The 19,843-nt window shown below is 47.7% G+C and overlaps 1 protein-coding gene across 1 annotated transcript; it reads right to left on the minus strand.

Annotated features, from left to right (window-relative positions):
* Window positions 1-818: 818 nt before the first annotated feature.
* LOC123401661 lies at window positions 819-2,454 on the minus strand. The gene has a single exon (XM_045095505.1). It carries the CDS (start codon window positions 1,663-1,665, stop codon window positions 1,075-1,077), a length of 591 nt encoding a protein of 196 aa, XP_044951440.1. The 5' UTR covers window positions 1,666-2,454; the 3' UTR covers window positions 819-1,074.
* Between the last annotated feature and the right edge of the window lie 17,389 nt (window positions 2,455-19,843).

The raw sequence follows: 19,843 nt of genomic DNA on the forward strand, positions 1-19,843 counted from the left end.
TCTAAAATAATACATTTAAAAGAATAAAATAATTAACATGCATGATACTAACTATGATACTTTCGTTACGACCAGGCTAAATTAAAAAGGAGGGACTAACAAGTTTAGTCAACTGGAATAATCACTTTGGATTTTAGTCAACCTGTCATTGATTCAACAAACTTGGTAGTTGATGGGCATGCTATTGTGGTTGCGGACCGGGCTCCTAACACCAGCAGCGCTGCCTCATGGACCCCAGGTTGAGATGCACTGCCACGTGTCAGAGCTTGATGATGGCCGGGAGGGCGCGTGGCGGCCGGCGTCGTCAGTGGGATCTGACCGCGGGGCGACGTGAGACGCACCTGCGGGTGAGCCGAGGGCCGACGCGGCGGCGAGGTTGAGCACGGTTGGGCAACGCGGCTGCCCGCCATGCGGCGACAGATGCCGGGTCGCCGGATCAGCACCCGCCGGAGCCCGGAGGGAGAGAGACAGATATGCAGCCGAGGCGTTTCGTCGAACACTTAGTGAGCAAAGACCCGCTGTCCTCTCCCACACCGCTGCAGACACCTGCTACTCCCGCAACCCCTCCAACGCGGCAACCGCTCACGCGCTCACGGGTCACGGCGACCCGCGACGTGCTGCTCGTCAAAGCTAGTCACCACGCGGTCCAAGGAGCCTGGCTGTCGCCGTGAAGGAGGCGACTAGGCCTATTCTGCTCAAACCCTGAAGGTGTTTGCGAAATTGACTTTGTTTGCACTTTGCAGAGTATGCCGTGTCGGACACTTATTTGCAGAATGCATAACACCATCGCAGACAAAAGTCAGTGCCAAGCTCAAGAATAAATGGAAATAATTGTATTAATCGTGCGCACACGCGGAAATGACAGATTGCCATACATAGATGCATGCATACGAGCATAGTACACCTAGCTACATTCTGAAAACAGCTTCCAAGCTTCTTGCTGATCAGCATAGTCCACCTAGCTACACACTGAAGATACTCTACCGACCTAGCGTAGTCGAGCTAGCTGCATACTGGAAACGGCTTCGATCTTGCTGATCAATGAGCATCGGGGCCACAAATCTAGCTAACACTTTAGTGGCCTTGTGCTTGCTTATAGAGGAAGGTTGGCATGGGCAGCTCGCTCGGGTCTGGCGACAGGATGAATGTCGGGCCAGCGAAGAATGATGCCTCCGAGGTTGCCTCCATCTTAGCCAAGGGCTTCGGCTTCTGCTCGGACCGGTCTGTCAGAGGCGTCGTCTTCTTCTCCGACCAGTCGACCGACGCCACAGGGCCAGCGATGAGTGATGCCTCCGAGTGTGTCAGCATCTCAGTCGGAGGCCTCAGCTTCTTCTCACACCGATCAATGGATGGCGCACGGCTCGCCGGCCTCTTCCACTTTTCCCTCGGCGTCCCCACGCGGCCGAGGCGCTCGACGCCGCCGTCCAAAGTCTCGGCCCGGCGGAGGGTCTTGTCAGTGATCCAGCTGGAGCTCCCAGAAGCACGCCCAGGAAGGTCGACCTTGTCTCTGATCCAACTTCGGCTCATCGAGGCACGTCCAGGCTGCTGCTTCTTGCTGTCCAACTCCACACGAGCCGTGTACACCGCCGGAGGAGGCGCGAGGAGGAGGCAGTGCGCCGGGGTAGGAAGCAACGGCGGCAGAGTCGCGGCGACCTGGCTAGTCATCTCTGCGAAACAAAGAACACAGCAAAGAACAGAAAAGACCAAGTGATTGCACAAGCGAAACAAGTAATAGAACAATTACGATGCTAAAATTGAAATGATCGGAGGAGAAAAAGAGGGAACTCGCCGGATTCTTTGCTCGCCGTCCCCGTCGCCGTCGCCGGGTTGTTAGGTCGCCAGGAGATGGTCGCGCGTGATCTATCGAGGAGATGGTTTGCTCGCGAGATCGAACGAAAAATGCGATCTATCTCGGCAGCCCGCCTGATATAGATCCCCCGATGCGCCGCCGCGTAGAAATTACGCAATCCGAGTTCGACTCGTATCTGGTGCCGGCGCCGGCGCCGGCGCCCGTGGTCCAACCGCCGGAGCCACTAGCGACGCACTGATCTGATCTCTCCACCTCTTCGTCGGAGGCCTAGGGCCTACACCTCGAACATCTCCAGGGCGTCTCCCGCGATGGCGCGCCTGCGCCGGCATACCGCCGCCGCGTGCCATCCTTACCTCGGTGCATCCCGACCGTTGTGGCCGCCGACCTCTGCTACGGCGCCGCCGCACGACTCGCAGCTGGAAGAACCTCGGAGAGGGACCAGAAGTCGGGCAGCGTCAAGATGCCGGCCGTGGTGCTCGCTTTCCTCCTGCGCAGATTGCTGGATATGGATCAAGGTAAGGCAATTAGTGCGTCTGTCAAGTGTTTGAGGAAATGCATCCATGAGAAGAAGCTATAGATTTTGAGTGTTAATTAACTCCCTGTGAGAACTATTGTCTCGTGGTGATATATATTAATGTAGGTAGGTTGTAAAAGTAGTCACTGGTTAATACTAGATGGTACTATGAACATCAGTAAAAAATTGATCCATCAAAGGGAGAATGCGGGTTGAGATTTTTGAATTTTCTCATTTGTTTGATTGCAAATGTTTTCATGTGGCCGGACTTACACAAAGACTTCAATCAAAACCGGTTCTCGGTCTGTTATGACATTCGAATGGCTATTGCTAAAGGAAGAGGTATTTCATGATTCATGAATGGCACGCAGTTGATTACAATGCTAATTTACTTTCTAACAGTGAGGTAATTAAGTTTTTCATGTAGAAAATGGGGAAAGTTACTCCTCGAATTTAATTTGTTGTGTGTCACTAAACGTTTGGAGCTATGTTAGCTTACACTCTTTGATACTTAATTTTTTGCCTACTAATAATCTACTTACACACATGTGTTTTGAAACTCGACAAATTGAGTTTCATCAGGGCACTTACGTACAACCATCGATTGTTTCTGTCAGCGACCAAGTAACCGACGGGCCCGTTTTACCAGAACAAGACCGGCCCAGACGTGTACCTCGCAAGCCGGCTCGGTTTGCTGGGCGAGAATGGACCTGAGGCCCAAGATCATCTTATAACACCAGCTAGCTCAGGTGGTGGACAAACGGGTAGACGACGTGTGTGGCGTGAACTGTAGCGTGTTCTTCCTCCTCTCCTTCCCCTCCTCTCGATTTGTATCTCCTTGTAGCTCGAGATGGTTGAAATTGGATGAATTGAAACCCTAGCTCTCACAATCGGGTATGAGAGCCTTCGATTCCTGAGGTACCTAGCCATCACCACCGCACCCGCTTGGCCCACCGTCGGCGATCCGAGGCCATGGAGGAAATTTCACTGGAGACCCATGCTCTCTACGAGTTCATGCGCGTGGACTTCGACGCCGCCCTCGCCAAAACCACGCCGGACCACAGCGAGGCGACAGTCACCGCTCTCGCCAAGCTGGACAGCAAGCTCGATTTGCTGTCCAGGTGCATCGACGACGTCAAGCTCGCTATTGGAGTCGACATCGACAAACTCCATGGTGAGATTGGTGCTGACCAAAGCACCCATGTTGAAAGGACGTGGATGTCGCCTAGAGGGGGGGGGGGGTGAATAGGCGCTTTAAACTAATTAATGTTTAGGCTTGAACAAATACGGAATAAAACAAACGTTTAATATGTCAAGCACAAAACCTCAAACAACTAGGCTCACCTATGTGCACCAACAACTTATGCTAAGCAAGATAAACAACTAAGTGATAGCAAGATATATGACAATGAACAATATGGCTATCACAAAGTAAAGTGCATCAGTAAAGGGTTTGGGTAAGAGATAACCGAGGCACGGGGAGACGATGATGTATCCCGAAGTTCACACCCTTGCGGATGCTAATCTCCGTTGGAGCGGTGTGGAGGCACAATGCTCCCCAAGATGCCACTAAGGCCACCGTAATCTCCTCACGCTCTCGCACAATGCAAGATGTCGTGATTCCACTAAGGGACCCTTGAGGGCGGTCACCGAACCCGTACAAATGGCAACCCTTGGGGGCGGTCACCGAACCCGTACACGTGGCAACCCTTGGGGGCGGTCACCGAACTCGTACACGTGGCAACCCTTGGGGGCGGTTACCGGTACCCGTACAAATTGCTCGGGGCAATCTCCACAACCTAATTAGAGACCCCGACGCTTGCCCGGAGCTTTACACCACAATGCTTGAGCTCCAAGACACCACCGAGCTTCTAGGACGCCAAAGCATCCACGAAGAACAATATCTAGGGTACTAAGTACCAAAGGTAATAAGCTTCTCAAACTTCACTTCCACGTATCACCGTGGAGAACTCAAACTGATGCAACCAATGCAATGGAAAGAACACACGAAGTGGTCAAGTCCCTCACACTCAAATCCCTCCACAACAACGAAAGCTATGGAGAAATATGAGAGGAAGAACAAGGAGCTCACAAAGAACTCCAAGATCTAAATCCAAGGGGTTCCCCTCACATAGAGGAGAAAGTGATTGGTGGAGATGTGGATCTAGATCTCCTCTCTCTTTTCCCTCAAGAACAAGCAATAATCATTGGAGAGATTGAGAGTAAGCAAGCTCTAAGAATGTCAACAATGGAGGTAGAACAAGAGCTCAACGGATCGATAAGACCAAGGGGGAATCAGACCCCCTTTATATAGTGGGGGAAGGAATCAGAACGTTACCCCCACTTGCAGCCCGAGCCCAGCAGTACTACCGCTGACCCTCCGGCGGTACTACCGCTGGCTGCAGCGGTACTACCGCTGACCCTCTGGCGGTACTACCGCTCGCTGCAGCGGTACTACCGCTGAGCCCATGGTAGCGCAAAGAAACTACCGGGCCAACCACCGCCAAGAAAGTCTTCGCAAAAGTCCGACGCAGTACAACCGCCAAGATGACGGTACTAAAGTCCTGGAGCGGTACTACCGCTGACCAGGGGCGGTACTACCGCTGGGACAACGGTACTACCGCCAGCTCTAGCGGTACTACCGCTAGGTCCAGCGGTACTACCGCTCGCCACTAAAACAGCCATAACTTTCGCATACAAGCTCCGAATCGAGAAAACCCAAGCTTGTTGGATTCAGGACGACAAGAGCTATCCAAACAGCGAAAAATCCAATATGAAAATGCAGATATGAAAATGCCAATGATATAGAGATGTGAGTCCTCTGTGAAGGAAGAACCGACAAAAACTCCAACATCAAAAACATCATAGTAGATGCATATGGACTCCGTTTTCGATGAACTCGAGCTTGTCACGAAGATGACCATAAGCTCTAAAACTCACAAAGAGAAACACCAAACAAGAACCAAGAATTATGATGCAAGGATGCAAATGGTTTGAGCTCTCAACGAACGATACGATCAAGCTACTCACTTGAGAGCCCCCTTGACAGTACAATAATCTATCCTAAACAGAAAACCTATCAAGGGCAAACCTATACCTTGCACCTCGTCGTCTTGAGCTAGATGATGATGATCTTGGCTTCCTCAAGATGGACCACCTTTCTTGATTGCATTGGCTTGATGAAGGCTAGTTGATTGCTCCCCCATACTCGCTATGGGTGAGCCACTCTTCAGCATATCTTCACAAGTCCATTGCCACCACAATGGACGGCAAGCTTCAAGCATGATATCTTCGTGCTGATCCACTTGAACTTGCACACCGCAATCTTGATGACGATCACCACTTGACGTCATCCTTCATGGGTTGTATGAGATCTTCCTTCTGACGCAAGCCCATGGAAACACACCTAACCCACACATATAACTCTCACGAAGACCATGGGTTAGTACACAAACACGTAATGGACAATGCTTATCATACCATGGGATCACTTGATCCCTCTCGGTACATCTTGTACGCTTTGTGTGTTGATCATCTTGATTTACTCTTTGTGTGAGATCTTGATCAACCTTGTGTCTCTATGACCATTCTTTGGATAATACCTTGAATACCATATTGGTCATCATATAAACTCCTTGAACCCAACAGATGGACTTCAAGAAGTGCCTATGGACAAATCCTATAAATATAACTTAAGGCAACCATTAGTCCATGGGAATTGTCATCAATTACCAAAACCACATATGGAGATATATGCTCTAACACATGTCGCACCATCATCCGCACTGGTGTCGCCAAGGGAGCCACCACCTGGTTCTCGGCCACCATCTATCAACAACGGAGCGGGCGGGTCAGAGGGATTCAGGCCAGATCTGGAGCAGCGTAAAGCAGGCTCGCGGTATGTACCTCCCCCAGCTAGAGGTATGCCTTCTGAGATGAACAAGTCCTGCCAATTGGTGGCAGCTGCTGATAACTTTTGACCGTTCTTACCGGTGTCTCTGAATTTTGGACCTCGTATGGAGCTGCCCCGTTTTGATGGTTCTAACCCGAAGCTATGACAGTCCCGTTGTGAGGATTATTTCAAACTGTGGAATGTTCCGCAACAGCAGTGGATTTCATTTGCTTCTACTCAATTTGAAGGATCAGGAGCAAGGGGGCTCGAATCTGTTCAAAACCGTGCACCTAACGTCAATTGGTCTGAATTTTGTTCAATGCTGCAGTCGCGTTTCGGTCGCAACAAGCATCAGAGTCTGGTGCACCAAATGTTTCACATCCGCCAAACCAGCTCCATCAAAAGGAGAATGCTGGTTGAGATTTTTGAATTTTCTCATTTATTTGCTTGCAGATGTTTCCTTGTGGTCGACTTACACAAAGAATTCAACCAAAGCCAGTTCTACGTCTGTTCGCATGTCTCAATGTTTTATGACATTTGAATGGCTATTGCTAATGGAAGAGGTGTTTTGTTGTCTCGCCTGTGCCACTGCAGCACGATGCTGGATTCATGAATGGCACGCAGTTGATTACAATACTAATCTACTTTCTAACAGTGAGGTAATTAAGTTTTTATGTAGAAAATGGAAAAGGTTAGTCCTGAAATTTGATTTGTTCCACTAAACGTTTGGAGCTATGTTAGCTTGCATTCTTTGGTACTTAATTTTTTGCCTACTAATAATCTGCTTACACACATTTATTTTGAAACTCGACAAACTTTTTTCGCGAATACGCAAAGATGCGTATGTTGCATTGATAGGAGAGGTAAAGAAGTACAATTTTCGGTTACAAGAGTCACGCATACACACGCTCGCACGACCCCAAAGAGCCGGAGGAGTGAGAGGTAGGGACTGCTCGTCCCCAATATATCAAAAGGATTCTATTGTGTGCCACTAATTAGGGAGTACTTCTTTCAAAAATCACTCCTACCTTTCTAGGTTGCATGTGTGCCACTTGTCGCAACCTGGGAGTTTTTCTTTTTTTGTATATTTGTATTTTCAAAATGTTTTATCTCCTAAACCGTGCGTTCAAATCTTGAACCGCTTTCACCGTTGGATTTCTCGCGTCGAGATCTTCAAAACTACATCTCATGTTGATAGGTCTTGAGGAACTTTTTTTCACGAAAAAACCGGATCATAAAAACCATGCCTCTCTCGATAGAAAAATAAAAAACCTATTTTTCCCTTTCCGAGAGACACGGCGGTGACTCTGACGAAGGCAAAATTGTCCTTCTTACGGAAACAAAATCGTTCCTCTCGCAAAAAAACTGTAAGAGGCACGAGCGTGCTCTCACAAAGGCAAAACCATGCCTCTCGCGAAAGCAAAACAGTACCTCTCGCGGAAAAACAGAAAATTCGTTTTTTCCTTTTCCGAAAGGTAAGGTCCTCCCTCCTGTGAAGGCAAAATCGTGCCTCTCGTGGAAGCAAAACCATGCCTCAGAATCAATATTGTGCCTCTCGCCAAAAAACCAGAAAACGCGTTCTTTTTTCATTTCCGAGAGGCACGGCCGTGCCTCTCCCGAAGGCAAAACCATGCCTCTCGCGAAGAAAACGTCTTTTCGCGAAAAAAATTGAATTTTTTTCGTCACAAAGCTAAGAAAGATTGGTGAAAAACTGTGTCGGGACCTCGATCCTAAGGCATAGGAATCCAACCTATAACACATCGCATCCCTTTGCGGTATCACGCACGGTTAACTCCACGGCTGCAGCCTTACCTTAGCCGGGACCGTTTGCGCCTTTGGACTCATGTATGCAATTGTGTCGCTAGCATTCCAATGTCAAAGAACCCGGATCGACAAGTCTAGTCATAAACCAAAGTGGTAGTACCGCACAAGGACAGACATACATGACCCAACAAAGCAGGTGTCGGTCATCAGCGAGTGTAGACGAGTCGTAGCAAGCTACAAGGACTCCATTACATCGCGTGACATTTCCCCAAATGGGAACAAGCACAACAGCTAGGAAGGACACATGCCGGTCAGCCAATATGTCCGGAGCAGTAGCGAGCTACCATGGCTCGTTGGATCACAAAGGGGCATTTCCCTGTAAGGAGTGCTACTAAAGTTCAAGGCTAGGTAATCGAACCCCATACATATCAAGTACGACACACGTACGCATGGCATACCGATATGTATAGATACATCGATGGCATCACAACATAACCATAAACATACAAGCTTTATTTAAGAGGCTCGGAAGAGCCACACACATAATATTACACAGTAAGGGTCTCACGACCCATCATAGGAGTCATTCAGTTACAGGCCAGCGGAAGTGTTTAAAACTGTCTGAGTACACATAGGTGAAACTAGAAGGCACATGGCCTGACTATACTACAGACCCAACCTAGGGCCAGATCGTAGCTGGGACACCAGCTACTCGTCGTCGTCGGTGTCTATGAAGAACCCTCCATTAGGGTCATTAGCAACCTCTGTAACATTTATTAAGCAAACATCAGTACGGAGGTACTCAGCAAGACTTTAGGATAACTAACTACTCATGCAATGTATCAATAAGGTATGGTGGGGTTTCATGCGGAAAGCCAGCATTTGATTCGTGGCTAGACAACTTGCATTTTAAAATAATTTTGACAACTTGATTTCTCGCACACGAGTCCACTAACACCACAACAATACACCATCGCGGAATCATTCCGTCTCCATACGGAAATGCCGTCCACGACACTCATGCTTATCTTGACAATTTTATGAGTAGCCATTGAAGTTATCTATGAACAACATATGTCTCCAAGTAGTCCATATCCGCGGACGCGGCTATTCGAATAGATCATAACCCTGCAGGGGTGTACTTCGTCACACACGCTCTCGCCACTTATCGCCATGTGCACGTCATGCACCTCGGGAACCTTCAAGCGGAAGCCCAGCGAGGGAGTCGGCCACGACCGTTAACCATATTAGTACCTAGTCCAGGTTCATCGCCTATCTGAGAGTAACCCGTACGGAAGTCCGGCAGAGGTTTCCTCCACGGCCTCAAACGATGTGCGCAGGGTTCCCAAGCCCACCATTCGGGTGCCACTTCGTACACCGTGCCACTGCCTACCGCATCACAGCCCGCCTCTCAGGTCAGCACCATGCACGGCCTCCAGCATGACTATAAACACCAGAAACTACTTGCAACTCCTGGACCGAGTACTAAGCGATTAATAAGTCGAGAGGGTCAATTAAGTATCCCAACGTGTGGTAGTATCTATTCTTGGATTACATACACGGAACTCAGTTCCTAAGGACGGTTCCAATGAAACAACCCGCCATGTACTCCTACACAGCCTTTCACCGGTACCTTTACCAAATCAGGTTCAACACACGGCCTTTGCTTACCGAACACATTCTCACAATTCTGTTCATCTCCCAGATGACAGACCATACACAACTCTAAGCATAACATGCATAGCAGGATAAGGCACATCATGGATCAAGCAACTACCAGGTATGTTAGGTTGCAGGGTTCAGCTATTTACTGTGACAAGGATAGGTCATGCAAAGGAAGTGGGTTCAACTAACGTGGCAAAAGCATTTAAAGCATTTGATCCTAATGCAATAAGTAAGTGCAGGAGCAAGAACATGGGATTTATCGGGATGATCAAAATGGTTGCTTGCCTTGTTGCTCAGAGGAGTGACAATATCCGTTAGACGGATATCCGGTTGAATCCGGGGGAGCGGAGCCTACCGAAAGGAATGACAACAATCAATATCAAACACATGCAATCAAGATGATGCATGAGCATGGCATGAGGATGCAAGGTGATATACTATTATAGCTAACATGTATTAGGTTTGAAGTTGATTTGAATCAAATTCAAATATCACTTCAAACGAGGTATTCTCGGATACCATTTTAATTGATTCGACCTGATGCTCAGATCAACTTGCTTTTAACATGCATGGGATGACATGTTAGGTTGCTGGTTTGTAATTAGGACAGTGTTTGATCATGTCATTTATGGTGAAATATAAATATTTTCCAAATTCCATCTACAAAGTATTTATAAGAATTAACTTATTCATTAATCTACATGTTTGGGTTCTGTAACATTTTGAAACATGTTTAAAAATGACATATTCAGATTCCTTGAATTTTTCTGATACTTCTTCATATATAAATTATTTTCATTGGAGTTACAGATTAATTTCTATGAATTTTAGAAGTTTTAAACATTTCTGGAATTATTTTTATACTAGAAAACCCCTTTATTGCGTCATTACTGCATCATCATGGCGTCAGCAGGTCAACTGACCTGATCAGGTCAAACCTGACAGGGGGGACCCACTGGTCAGCGTCTCAGGGGCTAATCCCGCGCTGACCAGCCCCTAAGTGAGTTTGACTTGGCCTTGGGCCCACTGTCAGCGAGTGATTAGGCTTAAACTTACTGGGTTAAGCTGGCCACGTCGGGCCCCACCGGAATATGGCCGGTGGCGACCACGGGCGCGGTGGAGGGCTCGCCGGAGTGAGCTAAACGGCGCTACGGGCGTCGGTTTGGAGCGCGGTTTAGTGCTACGGACAGCTAGAGAAATGCCGCATCTAAAGGGAGAGGAGCTGGACCTAGTGGTCACCGGAATCCACGCCGGCGATGAGGTCAGCGGCGGCTGCGGCTCGGGCAACGACGGGGGTGCCGATGCGGGGGACTAGCGAGCTGGGAGAGGGGCCCTACGCCATCTACAGAGCTCCAGGAGCTCATTTCTGAGCTCGGTCTCGCGAGCGGAGTACCACAACGACGGCAATGACATGGCCAGCGACAAGGTCCTTCGGGCTCCGGCGGCTAACGGGGATAAAGGAGGGGGAAAGCCTCGGGAAGAGGGGAATGGAAGAGGAGCTCACGGCGGATCTTGTGATGCTGCCGGCAGGGTCGGGGAGGACCGGGAGGCGACGGATCGACGGCGACCGGAGCTTCGGGGAGAGAGAGATCCGAGAGGGGAAAGGGGATCGAGAGGCCTAGGGGAGTGGATAGAGCCGCGGGGAGGAGGATAAGAAGGCTGAGGCGTCGCGCTGGCGCTCCTGGAGGCCTCCAGCAGCGAGCAGGCAGGCAGGAGGTGGCCGACTTGGCCGCCGTGCTCATCTTCTCCCCTGCCTACTGGCAGGAGGAGGAAGATGACCGGGGAGCCCCTAGTGGGCTGGGCCAGCGACAGATAAGGTTTTTTCCTCTTTTCTTTCTCTTTTCTTTTCTTTTCTGTTTCTGTTTTGTTAACTATTGATTTGCTATTTATTTCAGCTCCCAAAATAGTTTGTAAAAAACATTTTGAACACACCAGAATATTAGTTGGAATGTATCCAACCATTCCTGGAGTTTTTAACATTTTTGAAAACTTAAAGTTTCTGATTTCAAATTTTAAACTTGAAACCAGTAGCTTTTTGCATTTATTTAAAATTCTTAAAGTATCAAGAAAATGGGTTTCTTCATTTCTTATTTACTTGCATGATTTATCAGAAAGATCGAACTTTTCTTGAGGCCATTTTGGGTTCATTGATTTTAACTAGTTTGAACTTTCCTTTATTTTGAGAAGTGGCTAGGGTTTTTGAGTTTTCCTTCACCACTTACTTTGTTCTTGTTGAAAATTTCCTAGATGCAATGCAAAGAAAACATGAGCACAAAGCTAACTTGATTATGGTGTCACGGATGTGACAACTCACCCCCACTCAAAAGAATCTCGTCCCGAGATTTAGAAGTCGTCGGGAATAACGCAGGATACTCAAGTCGGAGACGATCCTCTCTTTCCCAAGTTGCCTCTTTTTCAGAATGATTTGACCATTGAACTTTAAGAAACTTGAGGTTTCTACGACGAGTGGTACTCTCAGCTTGATCAAGAATACGCACGGGGTATTCTCGGTATGAAAGGTTATCTTGGAGATCAAGCGTTTCGTGGTCCATTTCACGGATAGGATCCAAAAAGCAACGGCTGAGTTACGAGACGTGGAAGACATCATGAACCTTAGAAAGATGCGGACGAAGTTCCAACTGGTAGGCAACTTCTCCTCGTTTGGCAAGAATGCGAAAAGGACCTATGTAACGAGGAGCCAACTTGCCCTTGATACCGAATCGATGGGTACCCTTCAAAGGTGTAACCCGAAGGTAAGCCTTCTCGTCAACTTCAAAGGTCACAGCCTTATGATGACGATCATATTGGCTCTTTTGACGAGACTGAGCTGTTTTCAACTTTTCACGAATAATGCGAACCTGCTCTTCTGCATCCTGGATCATATCCGGGCCAAAGAGTTGCCTCTCTCCGGTTTATGACCAATTAAGAGGTGTTCGACATCTTCGTCCATAGAGAACTTCAAAAGGAGCTTTGCCCAAGCTTGATTTATAACTATTGTTATAAGCGAATTCGGCGAATGGAAGGCACTTCTCCCAATTCATACCGAACGATATAACACAAGCTCTGAGCATATCTTCTAGGATTTGATTCACTCTTTCTACTTGACCACTTGATTGGGGATGGAAAGCAGTGCTAAAAGATAGGTGAGTCCCCATGGCATTCTGAAAACTTTCCCAGAAGCGAGAAGTAAAGATACTCCCACGGTCCGAGTTAATCTCCAAGGGAAGACCATGAAGAGACACTATTCGAGAGATATATAATTCTGCTAGCTGTCTAGCTGTTATACTCTCACGAACGGGAAGAAAATGAGCCACTTTGGAGAGTCGGTCAATCACCACAAATATAGCATTATTTCCTTTCTTGGTCTTGGGAAATCCGGTGATGAAATCCATACTAACTTTATCCCATTTTCATTCAGGAATAGCTAAAGGTTGAAGGGTGCCAGCAGGCCTTTGATGTTCTGCCTTAACTCGACGACAAACGTCGCAGTTAGCAACGAACTCAGCAATTTCTCTCTTCGTCCTAGTCCACCAGGACCTCTGGCATAGGTCCTGATACATCTTAGTACTACCGGGATGAATGGTGAGAAGAGAATCATGGGCCTCCTTAAGGATCAATTGCCGCAGACGTTTGCTCTTACGAACCACTAAACGGTTCTGAAAGAACACAACATCTTTCTCATTGATGGAGAAATCCCTAGCGTTACCGCTAGCAATATTCTCCTTGATTCGGGATATACCCTTATCATAAGCCTGCACGGCTATGATTTGATCCCTAAGAGTAGGCTTCGCCACCAGGGTAGAAAGGAATCCTTGAGGAACAATATGAAGATTTAACTTCCGAAATTCCTCATAGAGATGTGGTTGACCTTGTTGTAGCATCAAATTGTTACAATAAGATTTACGACTTAGTGCATCAGCCATAACATTGGCCTTCCCCAGGGTGTAATTTATCCCTAAATCGTAATCCGAGATAACCTCAACCCACCGTCTTTGCCTGAGATTCAAATCCGGCTGGGTGAATATATATTTCAGACTTTGGTGATCGGTGAATATTTCGCAACGATTACCCAGAAGGTAATGTCGCCAGGTTTTTAGTGCATGGACCACAGCTGCAAGCTCAAGGTCATGTGTGGGATAATTATCCTCATGTGGACGCAACTGTCGATATGCTATGCGATCACATGACGATCTTGCATGAGAATGCAACCTAATCCTTGTCGCGAGGCGTCGCAATAGATAACAAAGTCCTTAGAAAAATCTGGTGGTAGCAACACAGGTGCGGAAGTCAGGCGTCTTTTCAGTTCCTGAAAACTATGCTCACACTGTGGTGTCCACTCGAACTTTTTATCCTTCTTGAGGAGTTCAGTTAGAGGCTTTGCAACCTTGGAGAAATTCTCGACAAAGCAGCAACAATAGCTCGCTAGACCAAGAAAACTCCTAACTTGCTTAACCGATTCAGGTTGAGTCCAATCAAGGACAGCTGGAACTCTCTAGGATTGACAACAATACCCTTACCAGAGATTACGTGACCTAGATAGGTCACTTATGGTAACCAAAATTCACATTTTGAAAACTTGGCATAAAGGCAATGCTCTCGAAGTTTCATCAATACCAGCCTTAGATGCTCGACATGTTCTTGTTCGTTCTTCGAGTAGATGAGAATATCATCGAGGTATACCACGACGAATTTATCCAAATACTCCATGAAGATTGAATTCATCAAACGAGAGAAGGTGGCTGGGGCATTGGTTAAACCGAAGGACATGACGGTGTACTCGTATTGGCCATATCGAGTAACAAAAGCCGTTTTTGGAATGTCCCCGTTCTTGATCTTGATTTGATGGTATCCCAACCTCAAATCCATTTTGGAGAAGATTGAGGATCCAGCGAGCTGATCGTACAGATCGTTGATCCTGGGGAGCGGATACTTGTTCTTTATGGTGACCAGATTAACTAGTCGAGAATCTACAACCATCCGATTCGTTCCATCTTTCTTCTTGACGAATAGGACGGGGCAAGCCCAAGGAGAAGAGCTAGGACGAATGAAACCTTTATTCAAGGCCTCATCTAGTTGCTTCTTAAGTTCGGCTAGCTCCAGGGGTGCCATCTTATAAAGTCTTATGGCTATTGGAACAGTTCCAGGAATAAGATCTATCACAAACTCTACATCTCTGTCAGGTGGAATTCCTGGCAGTTCCTCTGGAAAAACATCCGGAAAGTCACGGACTACCGGAATGTCTTCAAGTTCTGGAAGAGGGTTGGCATTGAGGGAATAGAGTTGGCATTTGGCAACTCTTGTAGAGACATTGACTATCTCCCATGAGGGATGGGTAAGCTGAACATTTCTAGAATGAGTATCAATCTTGGCATAGTGAGCTGACATCCAGTCCATACCCAAGATGATATTAATATCCGAAGATTTCAGGGCTATCAATGAGGCTTGAAAAACTAGCCTGTCTACTAGAATTTCATTGTCATATGTTATCCTAGAGGTTTGCCATTTACTACCAGGAGTTTGGACAACCAATGGAATTGGCATATCACAAAAAGACATGTTATGAAACTGTGCATAACTTTCTGAAATGAAGGAATGAGAAGACCCAGTGTCAAAGAGAACAGACGCTGGGTGATGATTAACAAGAAGTGTACCCAGTATGACGTCGGGATCCTCTGCAGCTTCTTCTGCTAAGACATAGTTCACACGGCCACGTGCAGGAGTTGGCTTCACATAGTAAGCTTTGCCCGACTTGCCTTGCCCGAGGACTTTCCGGGTTGCTTGGCACCCACATTTTGAGGACACTCACGGAAATAGTGCCCTGGTTCTCCACACTTGTAGCATATCACTTGGTTGGCACGTGGTGCAGCATTGCTAGCTGGACCACCATAAGTTTTTGCTGGATGGTTGGTCTGATTTGTCTGAGGCGCCACGTAGGATGACCTCGGAGTGTATCTTGGCGGCAGAGAACTGTTTGGAACCCACAGCCTGTGTTTTGGAAACGCGGAACCAGATGACGAGCCAAAGTCACGGGAGTGCTTCCTTGTGGCTTCAAAGTCAGTATGACCAGTCTCGGCACTAATCGCCTTGTTGACCAGGGCTTGAAAGCTTGCACACTCGTGGAGGCGCAGATCACGATGAAGCTCAGGGCTTAGACCCTTATGGAATCTTGCTTGCTTCTTGGCGTCAGTAGACACCTCCTATGTTGCATAGCGGGCGAGGTTATCGAACTCGCGGCTATAGGCATCCACGGTCAACTTGCCCTGAGTGAAAGCACAAAACTCCTCTCTCTTTCTGTCCATCAGGCCCTCTGGAATATGCTGCAAACGAAAGGCTGCACTGAAGTCTGCCCATGTGGCTGCTGGTTCAGCAGGACGCATAGCTTCAAAGTTCTCCCACCACAGATTGGCGGGTCCTTCCAGGAAATACGCCGCAAAGGTCACCTTGTCGGCCTCAGAAACATTCGCAGAGCGGATCTTGCGTGAGATGCTGCACAGCCAGTCATCACCGTCGAGGGGATCGACGGAGTGGTGAAACTTTGGAGGATTCAGCTTCACAAAGTCGTTGAGGGACACTGCAGCATTCCTAGGCTGACGAGCCGTATTCTGCTCAATACGCTCTAACAGTCGGTTGGTCTCCCTTTTGTTTCTCTCTGCCTCAAGCATAACTTCCGCCAGAGAGGGCGGGTTAGGCAGGTCTTCCTCCGACGCTTGACTACCCTCGCCTTGCTCATGAGCAGGGGCACGGTTCTACCTGGTGAACACCATCGTGACAAACAGACTCACAGCTTAGACCAATATCATATCAATACTAGCTATGGATTAAGAATGTACTGAACACACGGAATGCGGAAATGAATATCCGAACAACATGGTAACAAGCAACTGCTATATATACACCATGGTTCATACACACCCTTACATAGTTCAGTACAACCTTACTCGAAGAGCAAACTACTGAAATTATGAAACTACTCATCAGAGGCTTACAAGCTTCCTATACATTATTTATCTAGGCCTCCGGAATTCATTTCACATCACAGGCATACTTCACAAGTCACGCAGGACTGTGAACGTACGGCTACTACCATACTATCCTTTCGCTCACAGCTCAGGCATCCGCATAGAACATCTCATAGAGATTACCTCCATGGCCTGGAAGCTCAACCTGCGGATCAGGAAACACTCTGGCCTGAGATCCCTGGGATCCATAAGGACACGTATGTGGCCTTGGTCCCCTGACTGGTGGTAAGAGGGGTCCCCGAAGAGGGGTGACTCCTCCTATAGCTGGCCAGTCAACGTGGGCCGGAAGATGGGTCCTAACAGGGTTCAGCATCTCCATATCTCCGTACCCTGTCTGGACTACCGGTGCCAGCTGCGTCAAAGCCGTCCACAGACGGGCACGGGTAGCATAAAGCTCCATGCGAAGAGCACGAGCATCCCTGTCTCTGTTCTCTAGCATCTCAACAGTGGACTGCAGTAGTGGATCCTCCATAGAAGAATCAAAATAGACTCCGCTGAGGTATCCCTCTTCACCAGGCTGAGAGGCCGGAACATAGCAGAACTCTGAGTTCTGCAGCAGTGCATGTCTCGCCCTCATAATGGTCAGCATTGAATAGGCAGCATCTTGTACTGCCATGTCAACAATGACTCCCAACCCATAGGACCAATGGATTGGCTCCTCAGCTCCAGGGTAGTCTGGAAATACCCTAACAATGCAGATATACTGGCTCTGGTTGAAGTCTCGGTACTGTTCCTCCACTGTGTACTCAGGGTACCAGCGGTAACCGCACACCGACATCACCCTGACCAGCATGGCCGTATGACCCGGCACATCAATGCACCTGGTCATACGTACCACCTGACGAGAAGGACGGCCAGGCATCTGTAATTGGAGAGTAATGCAAAAGCATTAGAGCTCTGAATGCAAAATTGGGCAGCATAACGGGTGTAAATGCTCAAAAACAATTTTTGAGACAACCCAAAAAATGGAATAGCGTAACCACTCAATTATCAAGTTCAACTCTCTGATCATCAAACTTACTTCCTTTTTCCTAGGAATGAAAGAAACCCAAATATCTTTTTCCTATAATCTACCGATTAGAAACACGAGCCTAGAAGAAGATGAGTAACCTAGTCCTTAATTCCCGCAGAAAAGACGAGGATGACCAGAATAGAATAACTTGAGAAGAGAACAAGAGTCTTACGTTCCCTTCCACAAACAATTCCCTTATATATAACTAAAGTAATTCTAGACTCAACTTCGACCAGTTTGGCTTAGTAATCCTACAGTCAGTCAGGCTCTGATACCAACGCTGTCGGGACCCCGATCCTAAGCCATAGGAATCCAGCCTGTAACACATCGCATCCCTTTGCGGTCTCACGCACGGTTAACTCCACGACTGCAGACTTACCTTAGCCGGGACCGTTTGCGCCTTTTGACTCACGTATGCAATTGTGTCGCTAGCATTCCAATGTCAAAGAACCCGGATCGACAAGTATAGTCGTAAACCAAAGTGGCAGTACCGCACAAGGACAGGCATACATGACCCAACAAAGCAGGTGTCGGTCACGAGCGAGTGTAGATGAGTCGTAGCAAGCTACAAGGACTCCATTACATTGCGTGACATTTCCTCAAATGGGGTCAGACACAACAGCTAGGAAGGACACATGCCGGTCAACCAATGTGTCGGAGCAGTAGCGAGCTACCATGGCTCGTTGGATCACAAAGGGGCATTTCCCTGTAAGGAGTGCTACTAAAGTTCACGGCTAGGTAATCGAACCCCATACATATCAAGTACGACACACGTACGCATGGCATACCGATATGTATAGATACATCGATGGCATCACAACATAACCATAAACATACAAGCTTTATTTAAGAGGCTCGGAAGAGCCACACACATAATATTACACAGTAAGGGTCTCACGACCCATCATAGCACTCATTCAGTTACAGGCCAGCGGAAGTGTTTAAAACTGTCTGAGTACAGATAGGTGAAACTAGAAGGCACATGGCCTGACTATACTACAGACCCAACCTAGGGCCAGATCATAGCTGGGACACCAGCTACTCGTCGTCGTTGATGTCTATGAAGAACCCTCCATTAGGGTCATTAGCAACCTCTGCAACATTTATTAAGCAAACATGAGTACGGAGGTACTCAGCAAGACTTTAGGATAACTAACTACTCATGCAATGTATCAATAAGGTATGGTGGGTTTCATGCGGAAAGCCAGCATTTGATTCGTGGCTAGACAACTTGCATTTTTAAATAATTTTGACAACTTGATTTCTCGCACACGAGTCCACTAACAGCACAACAATACACCATCGCGGAATCATTCCGTCTCCATACAGAAATGCCGTCCACGACACTCACGCTTATCTTGACAATTTTATGAGTAGCCATTGAAGTTATCTATGAACAACATATGTCTCCAAGTAGTCCATATCCGCAGACGCGACTATTCGAATAGATCATAACCCTGCAGGGGTGTACTTCGTCACACACGCTCTCGCCACTTATCGCCATGTGCACGTCATGCACCTCGGCAACCTTCAAGCGGAAGGCCAGCGAGGGAGTCGGCCACGACCTCAAACGATGTGCGCAGGGTTCCCAAGCCCACCATCTGGGTGCCACTTGGTACACCGTGCCACTGCCTACCGCATCACATGCCACCTCTCAGGTCAGCACCATGCACGGCCTCCAGCATGACTATAAACACCAGACACTACTTGCAACTCCTGGACCGAGTACTAAGCGATTAATAAGTCGAGAAGGTCAATTAAGTATCCCAACGTGTGGTAGTATCTAGTCTTGGATTACATACACGGAACTCAGTTCCTAAGGACGGTTCCAATGAAACAACCCGCCATGTACTCCTACACAGCCTTTCACCGGTACCTTTACCAAATCAGGTTCAACACACGGCCTTTGCTTACCGAACACATTCTCACAATTCTGTTCATCTCCTAGATGACAGACCATACACAACTCTAAGCATAGCAGGATAAGGCACATCATGGCTCAAGCAACTACCAGGTATGCTAGGTTACAGGGTTCAACTATTTACTGTGACAAGGATAGGTCATGCAAAGGAAGTGGGTTCAACTAACGTGGCAAAAGCATTTAAAGCATTTGATCCTAATGCAATAAGTAAGTGCAGGAGCAAGAACATGGGATTTATTGGGATGA

Source organism: Hordeum vulgare, chromosome 6H (assembly GCF_904849725.1).
Source record: "Hordeum vulgare subsp. vulgare chromosome 6H, MorexV3_pseudomolecules_assembly, whole genome shotgun sequence".
NCBI lineage: Eukaryota > Viridiplantae > Streptophyta > Magnoliopsida > Poales > Poaceae > Hordeum > Hordeum vulgare.

Coding starts and splice junctions, on each gene's coding strand:
- LOC123401661 (XM_045095505.1), bottom strand. CDS start 1,665: ATGACTAGCCAGGTCGCCGCGACTCTGCCGCCGTTGCTTCCTACCCCG.